Source organism: Bombina bombina, chromosome 2 (assembly GCF_027579735.1).
Source record: "Bombina bombina isolate aBomBom1 chromosome 2, aBomBom1.pri, whole genome shotgun sequence".
Taxonomy (NCBI): Eukaryota; Metazoa; Chordata; class Amphibia; order Anura; family Bombinatoridae; genus Bombina; species Bombina bombina.
Genome location: NC_069500.1, coordinates 15,402,972 through 15,423,708, shown reverse-complemented (window position 1 = coordinate 15,423,708; position 20,737 = coordinate 15,402,972). Strand labels below are relative to the sequence as shown.

At 34.6% G+C, this 20,737-nt stretch overlaps 1 protein-coding gene across 1 annotated transcript in view; it reads right to left on the bottom strand.

Annotated features, from left to right (window-relative positions):
• The window catches only part of LOC128647638 (uncharacterized), a 205,253-nt gene that overhangs the window by 17,708 nt on the left and 166,808 nt on the right, over positions 1-20,737 (bottom strand). Inside the window, exon 6 of the mRNA XM_053700391.1 lies at positions 10,658-10,713. Within this exon, the coding sequence (XP_053556366.1) occupies positions 10,658-10,713 (56 nt within the window). The remainder of the gene's footprint in view (positions 1-10,657; positions 10,714-20,737) is intronic.

Here is a 20,737-nt window from a genome sequence, read left to right as displayed (position 1 = left end):
TAATCACAGAGGTAAAAAGTATATTAATATAACTGAGATAAGGAACAGTCTGCAGAGGGTTAGATACAAGGTAATCATAGAGGTAAAAAGTATATTAATATAAATGAGATAAGGGGCAGTCTGCAGAGGCTTAGATACAAGGTAATCACAGAGGTAAAACGTATATTAATATAACTGAGATAAGGGGCAGTCTGCAGATGCTTAGATACAAGGTAATCACAGAGGTAAAACGTATATTAATATAACTGAGATAAGGAGCAATATGCAGAGGCTTAGATACAAGGTAATCACAGTGGTAAAAATATATTAATATAACTGAGATAAGGGGCAGTCTGCAGAGACTTAGATACAAGGTAATCACAGAGGTAAAAATATATTAATATAACTGAGATAAGGAGCAGTCTGCAGAGGCTTAGATATAAGGTAATCACAGTGGTAAAAATATATTAATATAACTGAGATAAGGAGCAATCTGCAGAGGCTTAGTTACAAGGTAATCACAGAGGTAAAAAATATATTAATATAACTGAGATAAGGGGCAGTCTGCAGAGGCTTAGATACAAGATAATCACATAGGTAAAAAGTATATTAATATAACTGAGATAAAGAGCAGTCTGCAGAGGCTTAGATACAGGGTATCACAGAGGTAAAAAGTATATTAATATAACTGAGATAAGGAGCAGTCTGCAGAGGCTTAGACACAGGGTAATCACAGAGGTAAAACGTATATTAATATAATTGAGATAAGGAGCAGTCTGCAGAGGCTTAGATACAGGGTAATCACAGAGGTAAAAAGTATATTAATATAACTGAGATAAGGGGCAGTCTGCAGAAGCTTAGATACAAGGTAATCACAGAGATAAAAAGCGTATTAATATAACTGAGATAAGGAGCAGTCTGCAGATGCTTAGATACAGGGTAACCACAGAGCTAAAAAGTGTATTAATATAACTGAGATAAGGGGCAGTCTGCAGAGACTTAGATACAAGGTAATCACAGAGGTAAAAAGTATATTAATATAACTGAGATAAGGAGCAATCTGCAGAGGCTTAGCTACACGGTAATCACAGAGGTAAAAAGTATATTAATATAACTGAGATAAGGAGCAGTCTGCAGAGGCTTAGATACAAGGTAATCACAGAGGTAAAAATATATTAATATAACTGAGATAAGGAGCAGTCTGCAGAGGCTTAGATACAAGGTAATCACAGTGGTAAAAATATATTAATATAACTGAGATAAGGAGCAATCTGCAGAGGCTTAGTTACAAGGTAATCACAGAAGTAAAAAGTATATTAATATAACTGAGATAAGGAGCAATCTGCAGAGGCTTAGATACAGGGTAATGACCGAGGTAAAAAGTGTATTAATATAACTGAGATAAGGAGCAGTCTGCAGAGGCTTAGATACAAAGTAATCACAGAGGTTAAAAGTATATTTATATAACTGAGATAAGGGGCAGTCTGCAGAGGCTTAGATACAGGGTAATCACAGAGGTAAAAAGTATATTAATATAACTGAGATAAGGGTCAGTCTGCAGGGACTTAGATACAGGGTAATCACAGAGGTAAAATGTATATTAATATAACTGAGATAAGGTGCAGTCTGCAGAGGGTTAGATACAGGGTAATCACAGAGGTAAAAAGAATATTAATATAACTGAGATAAGGAGCAGTCTGCAGAGGCTTAGATACAAGGTAATCACAGAGGTAAAAAGTATATTAATATAACTGAGATAAGGGGCAGTCTGCAGAGGCTTAGATACACAGTAATCACAGAGGTAAAAAGTATATTAATATAACTGAGATAAGGAGCAGTCTGCAGAGGCTTAGATACTGGGTAATCACAGAGGTAAAAAGTATATTAATATAACTGAGATAATGAACAGTCTGCAGAGGGTTAGATACAAGGTAATCATAGAGGTAAAAAGTATATTAATATAAATGAGATAAGGGGCAGTCTGCAGAGGCTTAGATACAAGGTAATCACAGAGGTAAAACGTATATTAATATAACTGAGATAAGGGGCAGTCTGCAGATGCTTAGATACAAGGTAATCACAGAGGTAAAAAGTATATTAATATAACTGAGATAAGGAGCAGTCTGCAGGAGCTTAGATACAAGGTAATCACAGAGGTAAAAAGTATATTAATATAACTGAGATAAGGAGCAGTCTGCAGAGACTAAGATACAAGGTAATCACAGAGGTAAAAATATATTAATATAACTGAGATAAGGAGCAGTCTGCAGAGGCTTAGATATAAGGTAATCACAGTGGTAAAAATATATTAATATAACTGAGATAAGGAGCAATATGCAGAGGCTTAGTTACAAGGTAATCACAGAGGTAAAAAATATATTAATATAACTGAGATAAGGGGCAGTCTGCAGAGGCTTAGATACAAGATAATCACATAGGTAAAAAGTATATTAATATAACTGAGATAAAGAACAGTCTGCAGAGGCTTAGATACAGGGTATCACAGAGGTAAAAAGTATATTAATATAACTGAGATAAGGAGCAGTGTGCAGAGGCTTAGACACAGGGTAATCACAGAGGTAAAACGTATATTAATATAACTGAGATAAGGAGCAGTCTGCAGAGGCTTAGATACAGGGTAATCACAGAGGTAAAAAGTATATTAATATAACTGAGATAAGGGGCAGTCTGCAGAGACTTAGATACAAGGTAATCACAGAGGTAAAAAGTATATTAATATAACTGAGATAAGGGGCAGTCTGCCGAGGCTTAGATACACAGTAATTACAGAGGTAAAAAGTATATTAATAAAACTGCGATAAGGAGCAGTCTGTAGAGGCATAGATACAAGGTAATCACAGAGGTAAAAAGTGTATTAATATAAATGAGATAAGGGGCAGTTTGCAGAGGGTGAGATACAGGGTAATCACAGAGGTAAAAAGTATATTAATATAACTGAGATAAGGAGCAGTCTGCAGAAGCTTAGATACAAGGTAATCACAGAGGTAAAAAGCGTATTAATATAACTGAGATAAGGAGCAGTCTGCAGATGCTTAGATACAGGGTAATCACAGAGGTAAAAAGTATATTAATATAACTGAGATAAGGAGCAGTCTGCAGATGCTTAGATACAGGGTAACCACAGAGCTAAAAAGTGTATTAATATAACTGAGATAAGGGGCAGTCTGCAGAGGCTTAGATACAAGGTAATCACAGAGGTAAAAAGTATATTAATATAACTGAGATAAGGAGCAGTCTGCAGATGCTTAGATACAGGGTAATCACAGAGGTAAAAAGTGTATTAATATAACTGAGATAAGGGGCAGTCTGCAGAGACTTAGATACAAGGTAATCACAGAGGTAAAAAGTATATTAATATAACTGAGATAAGGAGCAATCTGCAGAGGCTTAGCTACACGGTAATCACAGAGGTAAAAAGTATATTAATATAACTGAGATAAGGAGCAGTCTGCAGAGGCTTAGATACAAGGTAATCACAGAGGTAAAAATATATTAATATAACTGAGATAAGGAGCAGTCTGCAGAGGCTTAGATACAAGGTAATCACAGTGGTAAAAATATATTAATATAACTGAGATAAGGAGCAATCTGCAGAGGCTTAGTTACAAGGTAATCACAGAAGTAAAAAGTATATTAATATAACTGAGATAAGGAGCAATCTGCAGAGGCTTAGATACAGGGTAATCACCGAGGTAAAAAGTGTATTAATATAACTGAGATAAGGAGCAGTCTGCAGAGGCTTAGATACAAAGTAATCACAGAGGTTAAAAGTATATTTATATAACTGAGATAAGGGGCAGTCTGCAGAGGCTTAGATACAGGGTAATCACAGAGGTAAAAAGTATATTAATATAACTGAGATAAGGGGCAGTCTGCAGGGACTTAGATACAGGGTAATCACAGAGGTAAAATGTATATTAATATAACTGAGATAAGGTGCAGTCTGCAGAGGGTTAGATACAGGGTAATCACAGAGGTAAAAAGAATATTAATATAACTGAGATAAGGAGCAGTCTGCAGAGGCTTAGATACAAGGTAATCACAGAGGTAAAAAGTATATTAATATAACTGAGATAAGGGGCAGTCTGCAGAGGCTTAGATACACAGTAATCACAGAGGTAAAAAGTATATTAATATAACTGAGATAAGGAGCAGTCTGCAGAGGCTTAGATACTGGGTAATCACAGAGGTAAAAAGTATATTAATATAACTGAGATAAGGAACAGTCTGCAGAGGGTTAGATACAAGGTAATCATAGAGGTAAAAAGTATATTATTATAAATGAGATAAGGGGCAGTCTGCAGAGGCTTAGATACAAGATAATCACATAGGTAAAAAGTATATTAATATAACTGAGATAAAGAGCAGTCTGCAGAGGCTTAGATACAGGGTATCACAGAGGTAAAAAGTATATTAATATAACTGAGATAAGGAGCAGTCTGCAGAGGCTTAGACACAGGGTAATCACAGAGGTAAAACGTATATTAATATAACTGAGATAAGGAGCAGTCTGCAGAGGCTTAGATACAGGGTAATCACAGAGGTAAAAAGTATATTAATATAACTGAGATAAGGGGCAGTCTGCAGAGACTTAGATACAAGGTAATCACAGAGGTAAAAAGTATATTAATATAACTGAGATAAGGGGCAGTCTGCCGAGGCTTAGATACACAGTAATTACAGAGGTAAAAAGTATATTAATATAACTGCGATAAGGAGCAGTCTGTAGAGGCTTAGATACACGGTAATCACAGAGGTAAAAAGTATATTAATATAACTGAGATAAGGAGCAGTCTGTAGAAGCTTAGATACAAGGTAATCACAGAGGTAAAAAGCGTATTAATATAACTGAGATAAGGAGCAGTCTGCAGATGCTTAGATACAGGGTAATCACAGAGGTAAAAAGTATATTAATATAACTGAGATAAGGAGCAGTCTGCAGAAGCTTAGATACAAGGTAATCACAGAGATAAAAAGCGTACTAATATAACTGAGATAAGGAGCAGTCTGCAGATGCTTAGATACAGGGTAACCACAGAGCTAAAAAGTGTATTAATATAACTGAGATAAGGGGCAGTCTGCAGAGACTTAGATACAAGGTAATCACAGAGGTAAAAAGTATATTAATATAACTGAGATAAGGAGCAATCTGCAGAGGCTTAGCTACACGGTAATCACAGAGGTAAAAAGTATATTAATATAACTGAGATAAGGAGCAGTCTGCAGAGGCTTAGATACAAGGTAATCACAGAGGTAAAAATATATTAATATAACTGAGATAAGGAGCAGTCTGCAGAGGCTTATATACAAGGTAATCACAGTGGTAAAAATATATTAATATAACTGAGATAAGGAGCAATCTGCAGAGGCTTAGTTACAAGGTAATCACAGAAGTAAAAAGTATATTAATATAACTGAGATAAGGAGCAATCTGCAGAGGCTTAGATACAGGGTAATCACCGAGGTAAAAAGTGTATTAATATAACTGAGATAAGGAGCAGTCTGCAGAGGCTTAGATACAAAGTAATCACAGAGGTTAAAAGTATATTTATATAACTGAGATAAGGGGCAGTCTGCAGAGGCTTAGATACAGGGTAATCACAGAGGTAAAAAGTATATTAATATAACTGAGATAAGGGGCAGTCTGCAGGGACTTAGATACAGGGTAATCACAGAGGTAAAATGTATATTAATATAACTGAGATAAGGTGCAGTCTGCAGAGGGTTAGATACAGGGTAATCACAGAGGTAAAAAGAATATTAATATTACTGAGATAAGGAGCAGTCTGCAGAGGCTTAGATACAAGGTAATCACAGAGGTAAAAAGTATATTAATATAACTGAGATAAGGGGCAGTCTGCAGAGGCTTAGATACACAGTAATCACAGAGGTAAAAAGTATATTAATATAACTGAGATAAGGAGCAGTCTGCAGAGGCTTAGATACTGGGTAATCACAGAGGTAAAAAGTATATTAATATAACTGAGATAAGGAACAGTCTGCAGAGGGTTAGATACAAGGTAATCATAGAGGTAAAAAGTATATTAATATAAATGAGATAAGGGGCAGTCTGCAGAGGCTTAGATACAAGGTAATCACAGAGGTAAAACTTATATTAATATAACTGAGATAAGGGGCAGTCTGCAGATGCTTAGATACAAGGTAATCACAGAGGTAAAAAGTATATTAATATAACTGAGATAAGGAGCAGTCTGCAGGAGCTTAGATACAAGGTAATCACAGAGGTAAAAAATATATTAATATAACTGACATAAGGGGCAGTCTGCAGAGACTAAGATACAAGGTAATCACAGAGGTAAAAATATATTAATATAACTGAGATAAGGAGCAGTCTGCAGAGGCTTAGATATAAGGTAATCACAGTGGTAAAAATATATTAATATAACTGAGATAAGGAGCAATATGCAGAGGCTTAGTTACAAGGTAATCACAGAGGTAAAAAATATATTAATATAACTGAGATAAGGGGCAGTCTGCAGAGGCTTAGATACAAGATAATCACATAGGTAAAAAGTATATTAATATAACTGAGATAAAGAGCAGTCTGCAGAGGCTTAGATACAGGGTATCACAGAGGTAAAAAGTATATTAATATAACTGAGATAAGGAGCAGTCTGCAGAGGCTTAGACACAGGGTAATCACAGAGGTAAAACGTATATTAATATAACTGAAATAAGGAGCAGTCTGCAGAGGCTTAGATACAGGGTAATCACAGAGGTAAAAAGTATATTAATATAACTGAGATAAGGGGCAGTCTGCAGAGGCTTAGATACAAGGTAATCACAGAGGTAAAAAGTATATTAATATAACTGAGATAAGGGGCAGTCTGCAGAGGCTTAGATACACAGTAATTACAGAGGTAAAATGTATATTAATATAACTGCGATAAGGAGCAGTCTGTAGAGGCTTAGATACACGGTAATCACAGAGGTAAAAAGTATATTAATATAACTGAGATAAGGAGCAGTCTGCAGAAGCTTAGATACAAGGTAATCACAGAGGTAAAAAGCGTATTAATATAACTGAGATAAGGAGCAGTCTGCAGATGCTTAGATACAGGGTAATCACAGAGGTAAAAAGTGTATTAATATAACTGAGATAAGGGGCAGTCTGCAGAGACTTAGATACAAGGTAATCACAGAGGTAAAAAGTATATTAATATAACTGAGATAAGGAGCAATCTGCAGAGGCTTAGCTACACGGTAATCACAGAGGTAAAAAGTATATTAATATAACTGAGATAAGGAGCAGTCTGCAGAGGCTTAGATACAAGGTAATCACAGAGGTAAAAGTATATTAATATAACTGAGATAAGGAGCAGTCTGCAGAGGCTTAGATACAGGGTAATCACAGAGGTAAAACGTATATTAATAAAACTGAGATAAGGAGCAGTCTGCAGAGGCTTAGATACAGGGTAATCACAGAGGTAAAAAGTATATTAATATAACTGAGATAAGGGGCAGTCTGCAGAGGCTTAGATACACAGTAATCACAGAGGTAAAAGTATTTTAATATAACTGAGAAAAGGAGCAGTCTGTAGAGGCTTAGATACAAGGTAATCACAGAGGTAAAAAGTATATTAATATAACTGAGATAAGGAGCAGTCTGCAGAAGCTTAGATACAAGGTAATCACAGAGGTAAAAAGCGTATTAATATAACTGAGATAAGGAGCATTCTACAGAGGCTTAGATACAGGGTAATCACCGAGGTAAAAAGTTTATTAATATAACTGAGATAAGGAGCAGTCTGCAGAGGCTTAGATACAAGGTAATCACAGAGGTAAAAAGTATATTAATATAACTGAGAGAAGGGGCAGTCTGCAGAGGCTTAGATATAAGGTAATCACAGAGGTAAAAAGTGTATTAATATAACTGAAAGAAGGGGCAGTCTGCAGAGGCTTAGATACAAGGTAATCACAGAGGTAAAAAGTGTATTAATATAACTGAGATAAGGAGCAGTCTGCAGAGGCTTAGATACAAGGTAATAACAGAGGTAAAAATATATTAATATAAATGAGATAAGGAGCAGTCTGCAGAGGCTTAGATACAGAGTAATCACAGAGGTAAAAAGAATATTAATATAAATGAGATAAGGAGCAGTCTGCAGAGGCTTAGATACAAGGTAATCACAGAGGTAAAAAGTATATTAATATAACTGAGATAAGGAGCAGTCTGCAGAGGCTTAGATGCAAGGTAATCACAGAGATAAAAAGTATATTAATATAACTGAGATAAGGGGCAGTCTGCAGAGGGTTAGATACAGGGTAATCACAGGGGTAAAAAGTATATTAATGTAACTGAGATAAGGAGCAGTCTGCAGAGGCTTAGATGCAAGGTAATCACAGAGGTAAAAAGTATATTAATATAACTGAGATAAGGAGCAGTCTGCAGAGGCTTAGATACAAGGTAATCACAGAGGTAAAAAGTATATTAATATAACTGAGATAAGGGGCAGTCTGCAGAGGGTTAGATACAGGGTAATCACAGGGGTAAAAAGTATATTAATGTAACTGAGATAAGGAGCAGTCTGCAGAGGCTTAGATACAAGGTAATCACAGAGGTAAAAAGTATATTAATATAACTGAGATAAGGAGCAGTCTGCAGAGGCTTAGATACAGGGTAATCACACAGGTAAAAAGTGTATTTCTATAACTGTGTTGGTTATGCAAATCTGGGGAATGAGTAATAAAGGGATTATCTATCTTTTTAAACAATACAATTTTTGTTGTTTACTGTCCCTTTAAAGCTGCAAACTCTTATTTGGAATCATAAATAAACATATAAATTATTGCATTTTTTTTGTGTAGAAGTTTAAACGCTGATCTGAACTGTATTTTTTACTTTTTTATTCAGTTTTCAGGACACTGTTTGGGTCTTCTTGGAAAATTGTATTTTTAAAAATACCATATATAACCATATATAACCCTATATAACCATATATAACCCTATATAACTATATATATATATATATATATAACCCTATATAACCATATATAACCCTATATAACCATATATATATATATATATATATATATATAACCCTATATAACCATATATAACCCTATATAACCCTATATAACCATATATATATATATAAAACCCTATATAACCATATATAACCCTATATAACCCTATATAACCATATATATATATATATATAACCCTATATAACCATATATAACCATATACAACCCTATATAACCATATATAACCCTATATAACCCTATATATATATATATATAACCATATATAACCATATATAACCATATATAACCATATACAACCCTATATAACCATATATACATAAATGAAGCTTATACCCCCATGGTAAGAGCAGTTTAAAGGGACAGTCTTCTTGAAAATGTGTTATTTTTTAAAAATATAGATAATCCCTGTATAACCCATTCCACAGGTTTTGCATAACCAACTTTGTTATATTAATATACTTTTTTTAACCTCTGAGATTACCTTATGTCTAAGCCTCTGCAGACTGCCTCTTGCCTCAGTGCTTTTTACAGACTTACCTTTTAGCCAATCAGTGCTGACTCTTAAAGGGATATTCCAGCCCAAATTAGAAACCACATGGTTCAGTATTGAACAGAAGCATTTTTGTAATATACCTGCATTAGCAAAAATGCTTCTAATAAAAGCTACAGCTGTTTCAAAAGTGTATTTAAGTATGCACCGTGCACGAGCATTTTAAACACAGAATTTGCTTAGAGAGCCTAAGGTGCTTGTACCATCTGGTAATGACTCCATTTGTTAATTGCTGACATGATACAAGCCCCAGTGATGATCTGAGCAGCTGCATTATTTAAAATGCTGGTGCACTGAGAATATCTAGCTATGCTTCACATCACTAAAACAGTGATAACTTTTACAAGAAGCATTTCTGCCAATACATTTATATTGTACATATGTTTCTATTCAAAGATGTAATTCATCTATGTGCATTTAAATTTTGGCTGGAATTTCCTTTTAATTAAAGGGACACTGAACCCAATTTTTTTCTTTTGTGATTCAGATAGCACATGCAATTTTAAACAACTTTCTAATTTACTCCTATTATCAATTTTTATTTATTCTCTTGCTTTCTTTATTTGAAAAAGAAGGCATCTAAGCTATTTTTTTGGTTCAGAACCATGGAAAGCACTTGTTTATTGGTGGGTGAATTTACCCACCAATCAGCAAGAACAACACAGTATGTTCACCAAAAATGGGCCGGCATCTAAACTTACATTTTTGCAATTCAAATAAAGATATCAAGAGAATGAAAAGAATTTAATAATAGGAGTAAATTAGAAAGTTGCTTAAAATTGCATGCTCTATCTGAATCACAATAGAAAAAAATTGTGTTCAGTGTCCCTTTAACTCCACAGGAGTGAGCACAATGTTATCTATAAGGCACACATGAACTCGCACTGTCTGGCTGTGAACAACTAAACAAATGAATGAGATAAGAGGCAGGCTGCAGAGGCTTACAAACAAAAAGAGGTTTAGATGTTATAAAGTTTATTAATATAACAATGTTGCTTGTGCAAAGCTGGAGCATTGGTAGAAAAAGCGTTGTCAATCTTTTTAAACAATAAAGAATCAAGTAGACTGTCCCTTTAAAGCTTTAAATAAATTGTTTACCGCATAATACAAGTTGACACTTTTTTTCTCTGTTGGCTTCTGTGTTGTCCCATCTGCTAATGAAGAAAACAAGGAAATAGGAACTGTGACTTTATCTCATTTTATTTAAAGAATAAGAATAATAGTCTGGTGAGAAAACGCGAAACTGTTTGCTTCTCTAGATATTGTCAGTATTATTAAATATAATTTTACTAGAGCACCGGAAATGCTTAGGATAAAGTATGTAAGTATTTGTTACAGAACTCCAACAGCTAACTTAGATCTAAATACATAACAAACACATATATAAACATAAACACACATAAATATATACACACACATACAGTATATATGTATACACATCTACACACATAAATATATACACACACACATACAGTATATATGTATACACATCTACACACATAAATATATACACACACACATACAGTATATATGTATACACATCTACACACATAAATATATACACAAACACATACAGTATATATGTATACACATCTACACACATAAATATATACACACACACATACAGTATATATGTATACACATCTACACACATAAATATATATACACACACATACAGTATATATGTATACACATCTACACACATAAATATATACACACACACATACAGTATATATGTATACACATCTACACACATAAATATATATACACACACATACAGTATATATGTATACACATCTACACACATAAATATATACACACACACATACAGTATATATGTATACACATCTACACACATAAATATATACACAAACACATACAGTATATATGTATACACATCTACACACATAAATATATATACACACACATACAGTATATATGTATACACATCTACACACATAAATATATACACACACACATACAGTATATATGTATACACATCTACACACAAGTGATTCTCATACACACATATATATATATACACACACACACACATACAGTATATATGTATACACATCTACACACATAAATATATACACACACACATACAGTATATATGTATACACATCTACACACATAAATATATACACACACACACATACAGTATATATGTATACACATCTACACACATAAATATATACACACACACATACAGTATATATGTTACGTATACACATCTACACACATAAATATATACACACACACATACAGTATATATGTATACACATCTACACACAAGTGATTCTCATTCACACATATATATATACACACACACATACAGTATATATGTATACACATCTACACACATAAATATATACACACACATACAGTATATATGTATACACATCTACACACATACAGTATATATGTATACACATCTACACACATAAATATATACACACACACACATACAGTATATATGTATACACATCTACACACATAAATATATACACACACATACAGTATATATGTATACACATCTACACACATAAATATATACACACACACATACAGTATATATGTATACACATCTACACACATAAATATATACACACACACATACAGTATATATGTATACACATCTACACACAAGTGATTCTCATACACACATATATATATATACACACAAACACATACAGTATATATGTATACACATCTACACACATAAATATATACACACACACATACAGTATATATGTATACACATCTACACACATAAATATATACACACACACACATACAGTATATATGTATACACATCTACACACATAAATATATACACACACACATACAGTATATATGTATACACATCTACACACATAAATATATATACACACACATACAGTATATATGTATACACATCTACACTCACAAGCGATTCTCATACACACACACATACAGTATATATGTATATACATCTACACACACAAGTGATTCTCATACACATATATATACAGGGAGTGCAGAATTATTAGGCAAGTTGTATTTTTGAGGATTAATTTTATTATTGAACAACAACCATGTTCTCAATGAACCCAAAAAACTCAATATCAAAGCTGAATAGTTTTGGAAGTAGTTTTTAGTTTGTTTTTAGTTATAGCTATTTTAGGGGGATATCTGTGTGTGCAGGTGACTATTACTGTGCATAATTATTAGGGAACTTAACAAAAAACAAATATATACCCATTTCAATTATTTATTTTTACCAGTGAAACCAATATAACATCTCAACATTCTCAAATATACATTTCTGACATTCAAAAACAAAACAAAAACAAATCAGTGACCAATATAGCCACCTTCCTTTGCAAGGACACTCAAAAGCCTGCCATCCATGGATTCTGTCAGTGTTTTGATCTGTTCACCATCAACATTGCGTGCAGCAGCAACCACAGCCTCCCAGACACTGTTCAGAGAGGTGTACTGTTTTCCCTCCTTGTAAATCTCACATTTGATGATGGACCACAGGTTCTTAATGGGGGTTCAGATCAGGTGAACAAGGAGGCCATGTCATTAGATTTTCTTCTTTTATACCCTTTCTTGCCAGCCACGCTGTGGAGTACTTGGACGCGTGTGATGGAGCATTGTCCTGCATGAAAATCATGTTTTTATTGAAGGATGCAGACTTCTTCCTGTACCACTGCTTGAAGAAGGTGTCTTCCAGAAACTGGCAGTAGGACTGGGAGTTGAGCTTGACTCCATCCTCAACCCGAAAAGGCCCCACAAGCTCATCTTTGATGATACCAGCCCAAACCAGTACTCCACCTCCACCTTGCTGGCGTCTGAGTCGGACTGGAGCTCTCTGCCCTTTACCAATCCAGCCACGGGCCCATCCATCTGGCCCATCAAGACTCACCCTCATTTCATCAGTCCATAAAACCTTAGAAAAATCAGTCTTGAGATATTTCTTGGCTCAGTCTTGACGTTTCAGCTTGTGTGTCTTGTTCAGTGGTGGTCGTCTTTCAGCCTTTCTTACCTTGGCCATGTCTCTGAGTATTGCACACCTTGTGCTTTTGGGCACTCCAGTGATGTTGCAGCTCTGAAATATGGCCAAACTGGTGGCAAGTGGCATCTTGGCAGCTGCACGCTTGACTTTTCTCAGTTCATGGGCAGTTATTTTGCGCCTTGGTTTTTCCACACGCTTCTTGCGACCCTGTTGACTATTTTGAATGAAACGCTTGATTGTTCAATGATCACGCTTCAGAAGCTTTGCAATTTTAAGAGTGCTGCATCCCTTTACAAGATATCTCACTATTTTTGACTTTTCTGAGCCTGTCAAGTCCTTCTTTTGACCCTTTTTGCCAAAGGAAAGGAAGTTGCCTAATAATTATGCACACCTGATATAGGGTGTTGATGTCATTAGACCACACCCCTTTTCATTACAGAGATGCACATCACCTAATATGCTTAATTGGTAGTAGGCTTTCGAGCCTATACAGCTTGGAGTAAGACAACATGCATAAAGAGGATGATGTGGTCAAAATACTCATTTGCCTAATAATTCTGCACAAAGTGTATATATATATATATATATATATATATATATATACACACAAAAAATACAGACATAAATATATACACACACACACAGTATATACGTATACACATCTACACACACAAGTGATTCTCATACACATATATATATATACACACAAAAGTACACACACATAAATATATACATACACATACAGTATATATGTATACACATCTACACACACAAGTGATTCACATACACACATATACACACATACAGTATATATGTATACACATCTACACACATAAATTAATTTCTTTCATATTAGCAAGAGTCCATGAGCTAGTGACGTATGGGATATACATTTCTACCAGGAGGGGGCAAAGTTTCCCAAACCTCAAATGCCTATAAATACACCTCCCACCACACCCACAACTCAGTTTAACGAATAACCAAGAAGTGAGGTGATAAAATAAGGAGTAAAAAAGCATACAAAAAGAGGAACTGGAAATATAATTGCACTTTTCTACAAAAAATCATAACCACCATAAAAAGGGTGGGTCTCATGGACTCTTGCCAATATGAAAGAAATTAATTTATAAGGTAAGTTCTTACATAAATTATGTTTTCTTTCATGTAATTGGCAAGAGTCCATGAGCTAGTAACATATGGGATAGAAATTCCCAAGATGTGGAAGTCCACAGAACAGTCACTAGAGAGGGAGGGATAAAATAAAAACAGCTTTTTCCGCTGAAAAAAAATAAGTCTTTCTTATAAGCAGAAGAATCAAACTGAGACAGCTGCTTGAAGAACTTTTCTATCAAAGACTATTTCAGAAGAAGCAAATATATTAAAATGGTAAAATTTAGTAAATGTATGCAACGAAGACCAAGTTGTTACTTTGCAAAACTGATCAACCGAAGTATCATTCTTAAAAGTACAAGAATTGGCAACTGATCTAGTAAAATGAGCTGTAATTCTCTGAGGCGGAGACTGTCCCGCCTCCAAATAAGTCTTATGAATCAAAAGTTTTAACAAAGATGCCAAATAAATGGCAGAGGCTTTCTGACCTTTCATAGGACCAGAAAAAACAACATACAGACTAGAAGTCTTTCTGAAATCTTTAGTAGCTTCAACATAATATTTCAAAGTTCTTACAACATCCAAAGAATGTAAAGATCTTTCAAGAATATTCTTAGGATTAGGACACAAAGAAGGAACAAAAATTTCCCTACTAATGTTGTTAGAATTCACAACCTTAGGAAGAAATTTAAACGAAGTCCATAAAACAGCTTTATCCTGATGGAAAATCAGAAAAGGAGACTCACAAGAGAAAGCAGACAATTCAGAAACTCTTCTAGCTGAAGAGATAGCCAAAAGGAACAATACTTTCCAAGAAAGTAGCCCTAATATCCAAAGAATGCATAGGCTCAAACGGAGGAGCCTGCAAAGCCTTTAAAACCAAATTAAGACTCCAAGGAGGAGAAATTGATTTAATAATAGGCTTGATACGAACCAAAGCCTGAACAAAACGAATGTCAGGAAGATTAGCAATATTTCTTATGAAATAGCAGAAAGAGCAGAGATTTGTCCCTTTGAAGTACTTGCAGACAAGCTTTTATCCAAACAATCCTGAAGAAAATAAAAGAATGCCAAGAGAATTTATTAGAAGAACACCATAAAATATAGGTTTTCCAAACCTGATAATCAGGGCTCAAAATGTCCACTCTTTACTAGCCATTGGCGAGTGGAAAATTAATGGTGGTGAGTGAATGATGAATCAACATTCACTTACAGTCCAAAGTCTGGTGGCGTGTTGTAAGTAGCAAAGTAAGCACATTTGCAAAATGTACTCTCCTATTGCAGTTTTGACAAAAATACATTTTGGGCTATGTGCAAAAATATTATCTGAAGGGATATTATATATACTAGAAAGGACAAGGATAAGTTATTCCTCTAGGGCTGTAGGAACACCATTAGTGCTTAGACTGTTACTTCTGAGAGGGTAAACGGGGCAAAGAGAAAGATTGGAGAGGAAAAGTAAAAGTGGAGAATAAGCTAGCTTTACGAGAGAGTGGAGAAAAAAAAGTGTAAAAAGATATGAGAAAGGGAAAGAAAGAGTGTAAAGAGAAGATGTCGCCTGAGAGATAAGGGAGAGTGGTAAAAGAGAGATTGAAGAGAGGAGGGAAGGGAGAAAGATAGTTCAGAGAGAGAAGGGAGAGATGACAATTATTAAAAGAATATCTCCAGGTCTGACATGACCTTCCATGACTGTCAGCACTCTCTGTATTCTCTCAGTTCAACAACTTCCTATTTCTATCCAGCTGTTGTCTTACCTAGAACCACCAATTATGTTGAAATTGCAATTATTTTTGTTTAATCTATTTCTATATGAAGCATTATTTAATTTGTTAAGGTATAAAATAAAAAAATATTAAAAATGACTGCACAATAATGTGTTTCACAATGGCTAAACATATGCAAGGAGGGGTTTGAGTAGTGTGTGTGGTGTGGACAGGTAGAGGGTAGGAACAGAAGTGGTGAGTAACATTTTGGCCAGGCTAGTAGATTACGATCTTAAATTTTGAGCCTTGTGATAATACATGTTCCTTAAAGCAGACGTATAAGCCTGCAACATAGTGATCAAAAACTGAGTCAGAGAAACCTCTATGACTAAACACTAAACAATTTCCATACCTTCAAATTAGTAATTTGAAATCCCGATGGAAAAATAGCCCCTAAAACAAGAAGGCTGGTCAAAGAGAAAGTGGCCAAGGATGACAACTGAACATCCGAACAAGATCCACATACCGAACCTGAGAGGCCATGCTGATGCTATCAGAAACACATGAGACTGTTCCAATATGATCTTGGAGATCACCTTTGGAAGAAAAAAAACCAGAGGCGGAAAGATGTAGCCAGGTTGCAAAACCAAGACACTGCTAACGCATCCACCATTTTTGCCTGAGGATCCCTGGACCTGAAAAGGTACCTGGAAAATTGAAAGAACATATCTGTATAGAGATACCCCTCTCCTGGATGTAAAGACTGATGGCTGAAATAATCCACCTCTCAAATGTCTAAACCTGAGATATAAATCGTAGAAATTAGACAGGAGATGAAATCCACCTAAGAACGTATTCAAGGTTCTTCATAATTGCTAAGGAACTGCGAGTCCCTATTTGATGATTGACATATGCCACAGAAGTGATATTGTCTGTCTGAAAGCAAAATGAAAAGTTCTCTTCTAAAAGAGGCCAAGCCTGAAAGAGCTCTGAAAATAGCACGGAGTTCCAAAATATCGATTGGAAACCTTGCTTCTTGAAGTTTCCAAACCCCTTGTGCTGTCAGAAACCCTCAGACAGCTCCCCAACCTGTAAGACTTGCATCCATTAAGAATACAGTCCTGGAAGGACAAAGAAAAGGAGGTCCCTGAATAAAATGATGATAGTCTAATCACCAAATCAGATAGAGTTGAGTTTTGGGATTTAAGAATATCAACTGTGATATCTGAAAACAATCCCTGCACCATTGATTCAGTATGCAAAGCAAAAGAGGTCTCAGATGAAAAACGAGCAAAAGGAACCAAGCCCAATGCTGCAGTCATGAGAATTAAAACGTCCATGCATATAGCCACTGAAAGGAATTTTCTAGATTGTAAGTTAGACAGGCTAACACCAATTACAATTGACTCATGTCCGATAAAAACAAAGTTATGAACACTGAATCCATCTAGAAACCCAAAAAAGAGGTGACCCTTGTCTGAGGAATCACAAAACTCTTTGGTAAATTAAATCCTCTAACCATGTCTTGAAGAAACAAAACTAGTTGATTCAGGAGAGATTCCAATAAAAAAAAATATTAAGCTAATACCAAGATACCATCCAAATAAGGAAACACAACAAGACCCTACTGTCTTATTACAGAAAAAAGGGCACCCAGAACCTTTGAAAATATTCATAAAGCTGTCGCTAAACCAAATGGAAAAACGACAAATTGGTAAAGCTTATCTAAAAAGAGAATCTCAGAAACCGCAAGTGGTCTGAATGAAATAAAATATGAGAATAAACATCCTGTAAAATGGAGTGGACATGAAATGACCTTGCTGAACAAAAACATAATTTATGCTTACCTGATAAATTTATTTCTCTTGTAGTGTAGTCAGTCCACGGGTCATCCATTACTTATGGAATACCAATACCAAAGTAATGGATGACCCGTGGACTGACTACACTTAACAAGAGAAAACATAATTTATGCTTACCTGATAAATTTATTTCTCTTGTAGTGTAGTCAGTCCACGGGTCATCCATTACTTTAGCTTTGGTATTGGTATCCCACAAGTAATGGATGACCCGTGGACTGACTACACTTAACAAGAGAAAAGGCATAATAGTCCTTATAATCGATAACTTGAAACTTGAGACACTAACAAAACAATATGTCTTCAGATCCAAAATTGGACTGAATAAACCTTCCTTCTTGGGACAAAGAATAGAATTAAATAGAAAACCAATTCCTGTTCCTGCTAAAGAACTGGTAAAATCACTTCTGAAAAAAATTCACAGAGTGTACTGAGAAAGAAAGAATCTTCCCATCAAAGGTCTCTCTAAAAATCTATTCAAACCCTAAGAATAATATAGATTTGGACTGAATTCATCTAAAAACAATTTAATCTGCCCCCCACCAGAAGGACTGGTTTGAGAACCGCACCTTCATGCAGTCTAATAACTAGTAATTATATAGCGTTTTTCTCTCAGAAAGATACAAAAAAACACTTTTTCAGTGCTTACACTCGGAGTTAACCAAATTAGCAGCTGATAAAAACAGTTATTATTATTACCCAAATAAATGGTACGCAATAAATTGACCTCAAAAGGCCGAAGGGCTGTATTAACCCCTGCCGGGATATGAATCTATGACCCTTGGATCTAGAACAAGCGCTTGTAGTCAGGACATTCACCAACTGATCTACATCACCGGACTAAAAGTAGGGCAGAAAAAACTTGAAAACTCCAGAAATAGTGGAGATAATAGAATTCAAACAAATTATTACTCTAACATGATAGAGATAATAAAATATATTTGAAACCATAATAATAGATATAGTAAACATAATTAAATGAATACATCTGAAATAAATAAACAGAGTTTTATACTTGAGAATCTGAAACTGCTTATGGTAACTGTTCAACAAAGGTTGAGAGAACAGTAATGTCAGCCACAGATAAAGCTGAGCTACAAATATAAACAGTACCTGAATATGCTCTACTAAGGTTATATTCAAATTCTAAAGAATACTGAAAATAAGTAACAATTTCCATAGAAATAGTAGTACAATCCCAAGAGGGAATCAGGATAACCATTCTCTAGAATATAATACAGATAGTATATTGAATAGGAGAAGACCTCAAGAGCAAAAATCTTAAAATCCAGATTTGAAAAGGTTTAATAGCATAGTTAATAGGAGGATTAGACTCCTAAAAGCTATAAATAACAAAATTTCCTTAACAAAGAACAAACAATGTTCAAATGAAAAATAAGGAGAATTTTTAACAAACTGTCTGATACAGGATCATTTGAGCCAAACAAACCTTCATCAATAGAATAAACTTAAGTATGCTGTCGGTCAGAACAAAATTAATTAAATCTTAACAATTTTGAAAAGACCTTGTAAGTTTACTTTAAGGCATAATAGCAGTCATAACCTTTTATGATATAAGCAATAGCATGTGATGTTTGCAGATAAAATCAAGCACATGAACTGAATAAGTAAAAAAAACAGTAAATGTCATTGTACATGTAGAAACATTACTAACATAAAACATGATAAATAAATGCCATTCAATTTCCATAATGTAACGGTTTCAGTAGAGAAAAACAAAAGATAATCTATATTAAAAAAAAAAAAAAAATCAGGCATAATAGCTTTCAAAATTCATGAAAACAGCAAGCAATAGAGGGAGAGGGGGAAAATAACTAAAATTTGGCGCCAAGAAAGATGCATTACGCAAAAGGAAGTTAAAAAATTTTGGGGCAAAACTAAAACCAGGAAATGACACAACTCGTGTCATAACAAACACAATTTTGCACCAAAACAACTAGCGTCAACAAAAACGCAGGACATGATGAAATTTGCATGTTGCGCCAAGAATGACGCAATAAAAAACAGCATTTTGTGCCCTCGCAAGCTTAGATTTGCCCGTGAAAAAATGAAAGTCAAATTAGAAAAAGACTGAACCCCAGGTAAGAAAAAAGTTTAAATAAATAAACTATACTGAAACTGTTTAGACTGCAAAGGGAAATATATTTAGACTGACTCATGGCAATATAAGTAAAATACATATATTTAAAACTTTATATTAATACATAAAGCGCCAAACCATAGCTGAGAGTGTCTTAAATAATGATACATACTTACCGAAAGACACCCATCCACATATAGCAGATAGCCAAATCAATACTGAAAACTATCAGCATAGGTAATGGTATATAAGAGTATATCATCAATCTGAAAAGGGAGGTAAGAGAGGAATCCCTACGACCGATAACAGAGAAACCTTAAAAAAAATTCCCATGAGAGACACCACAAAATCAATAGGTGATACTCTCTTCACATCCCTCTGACAAACACTGTACTCTGA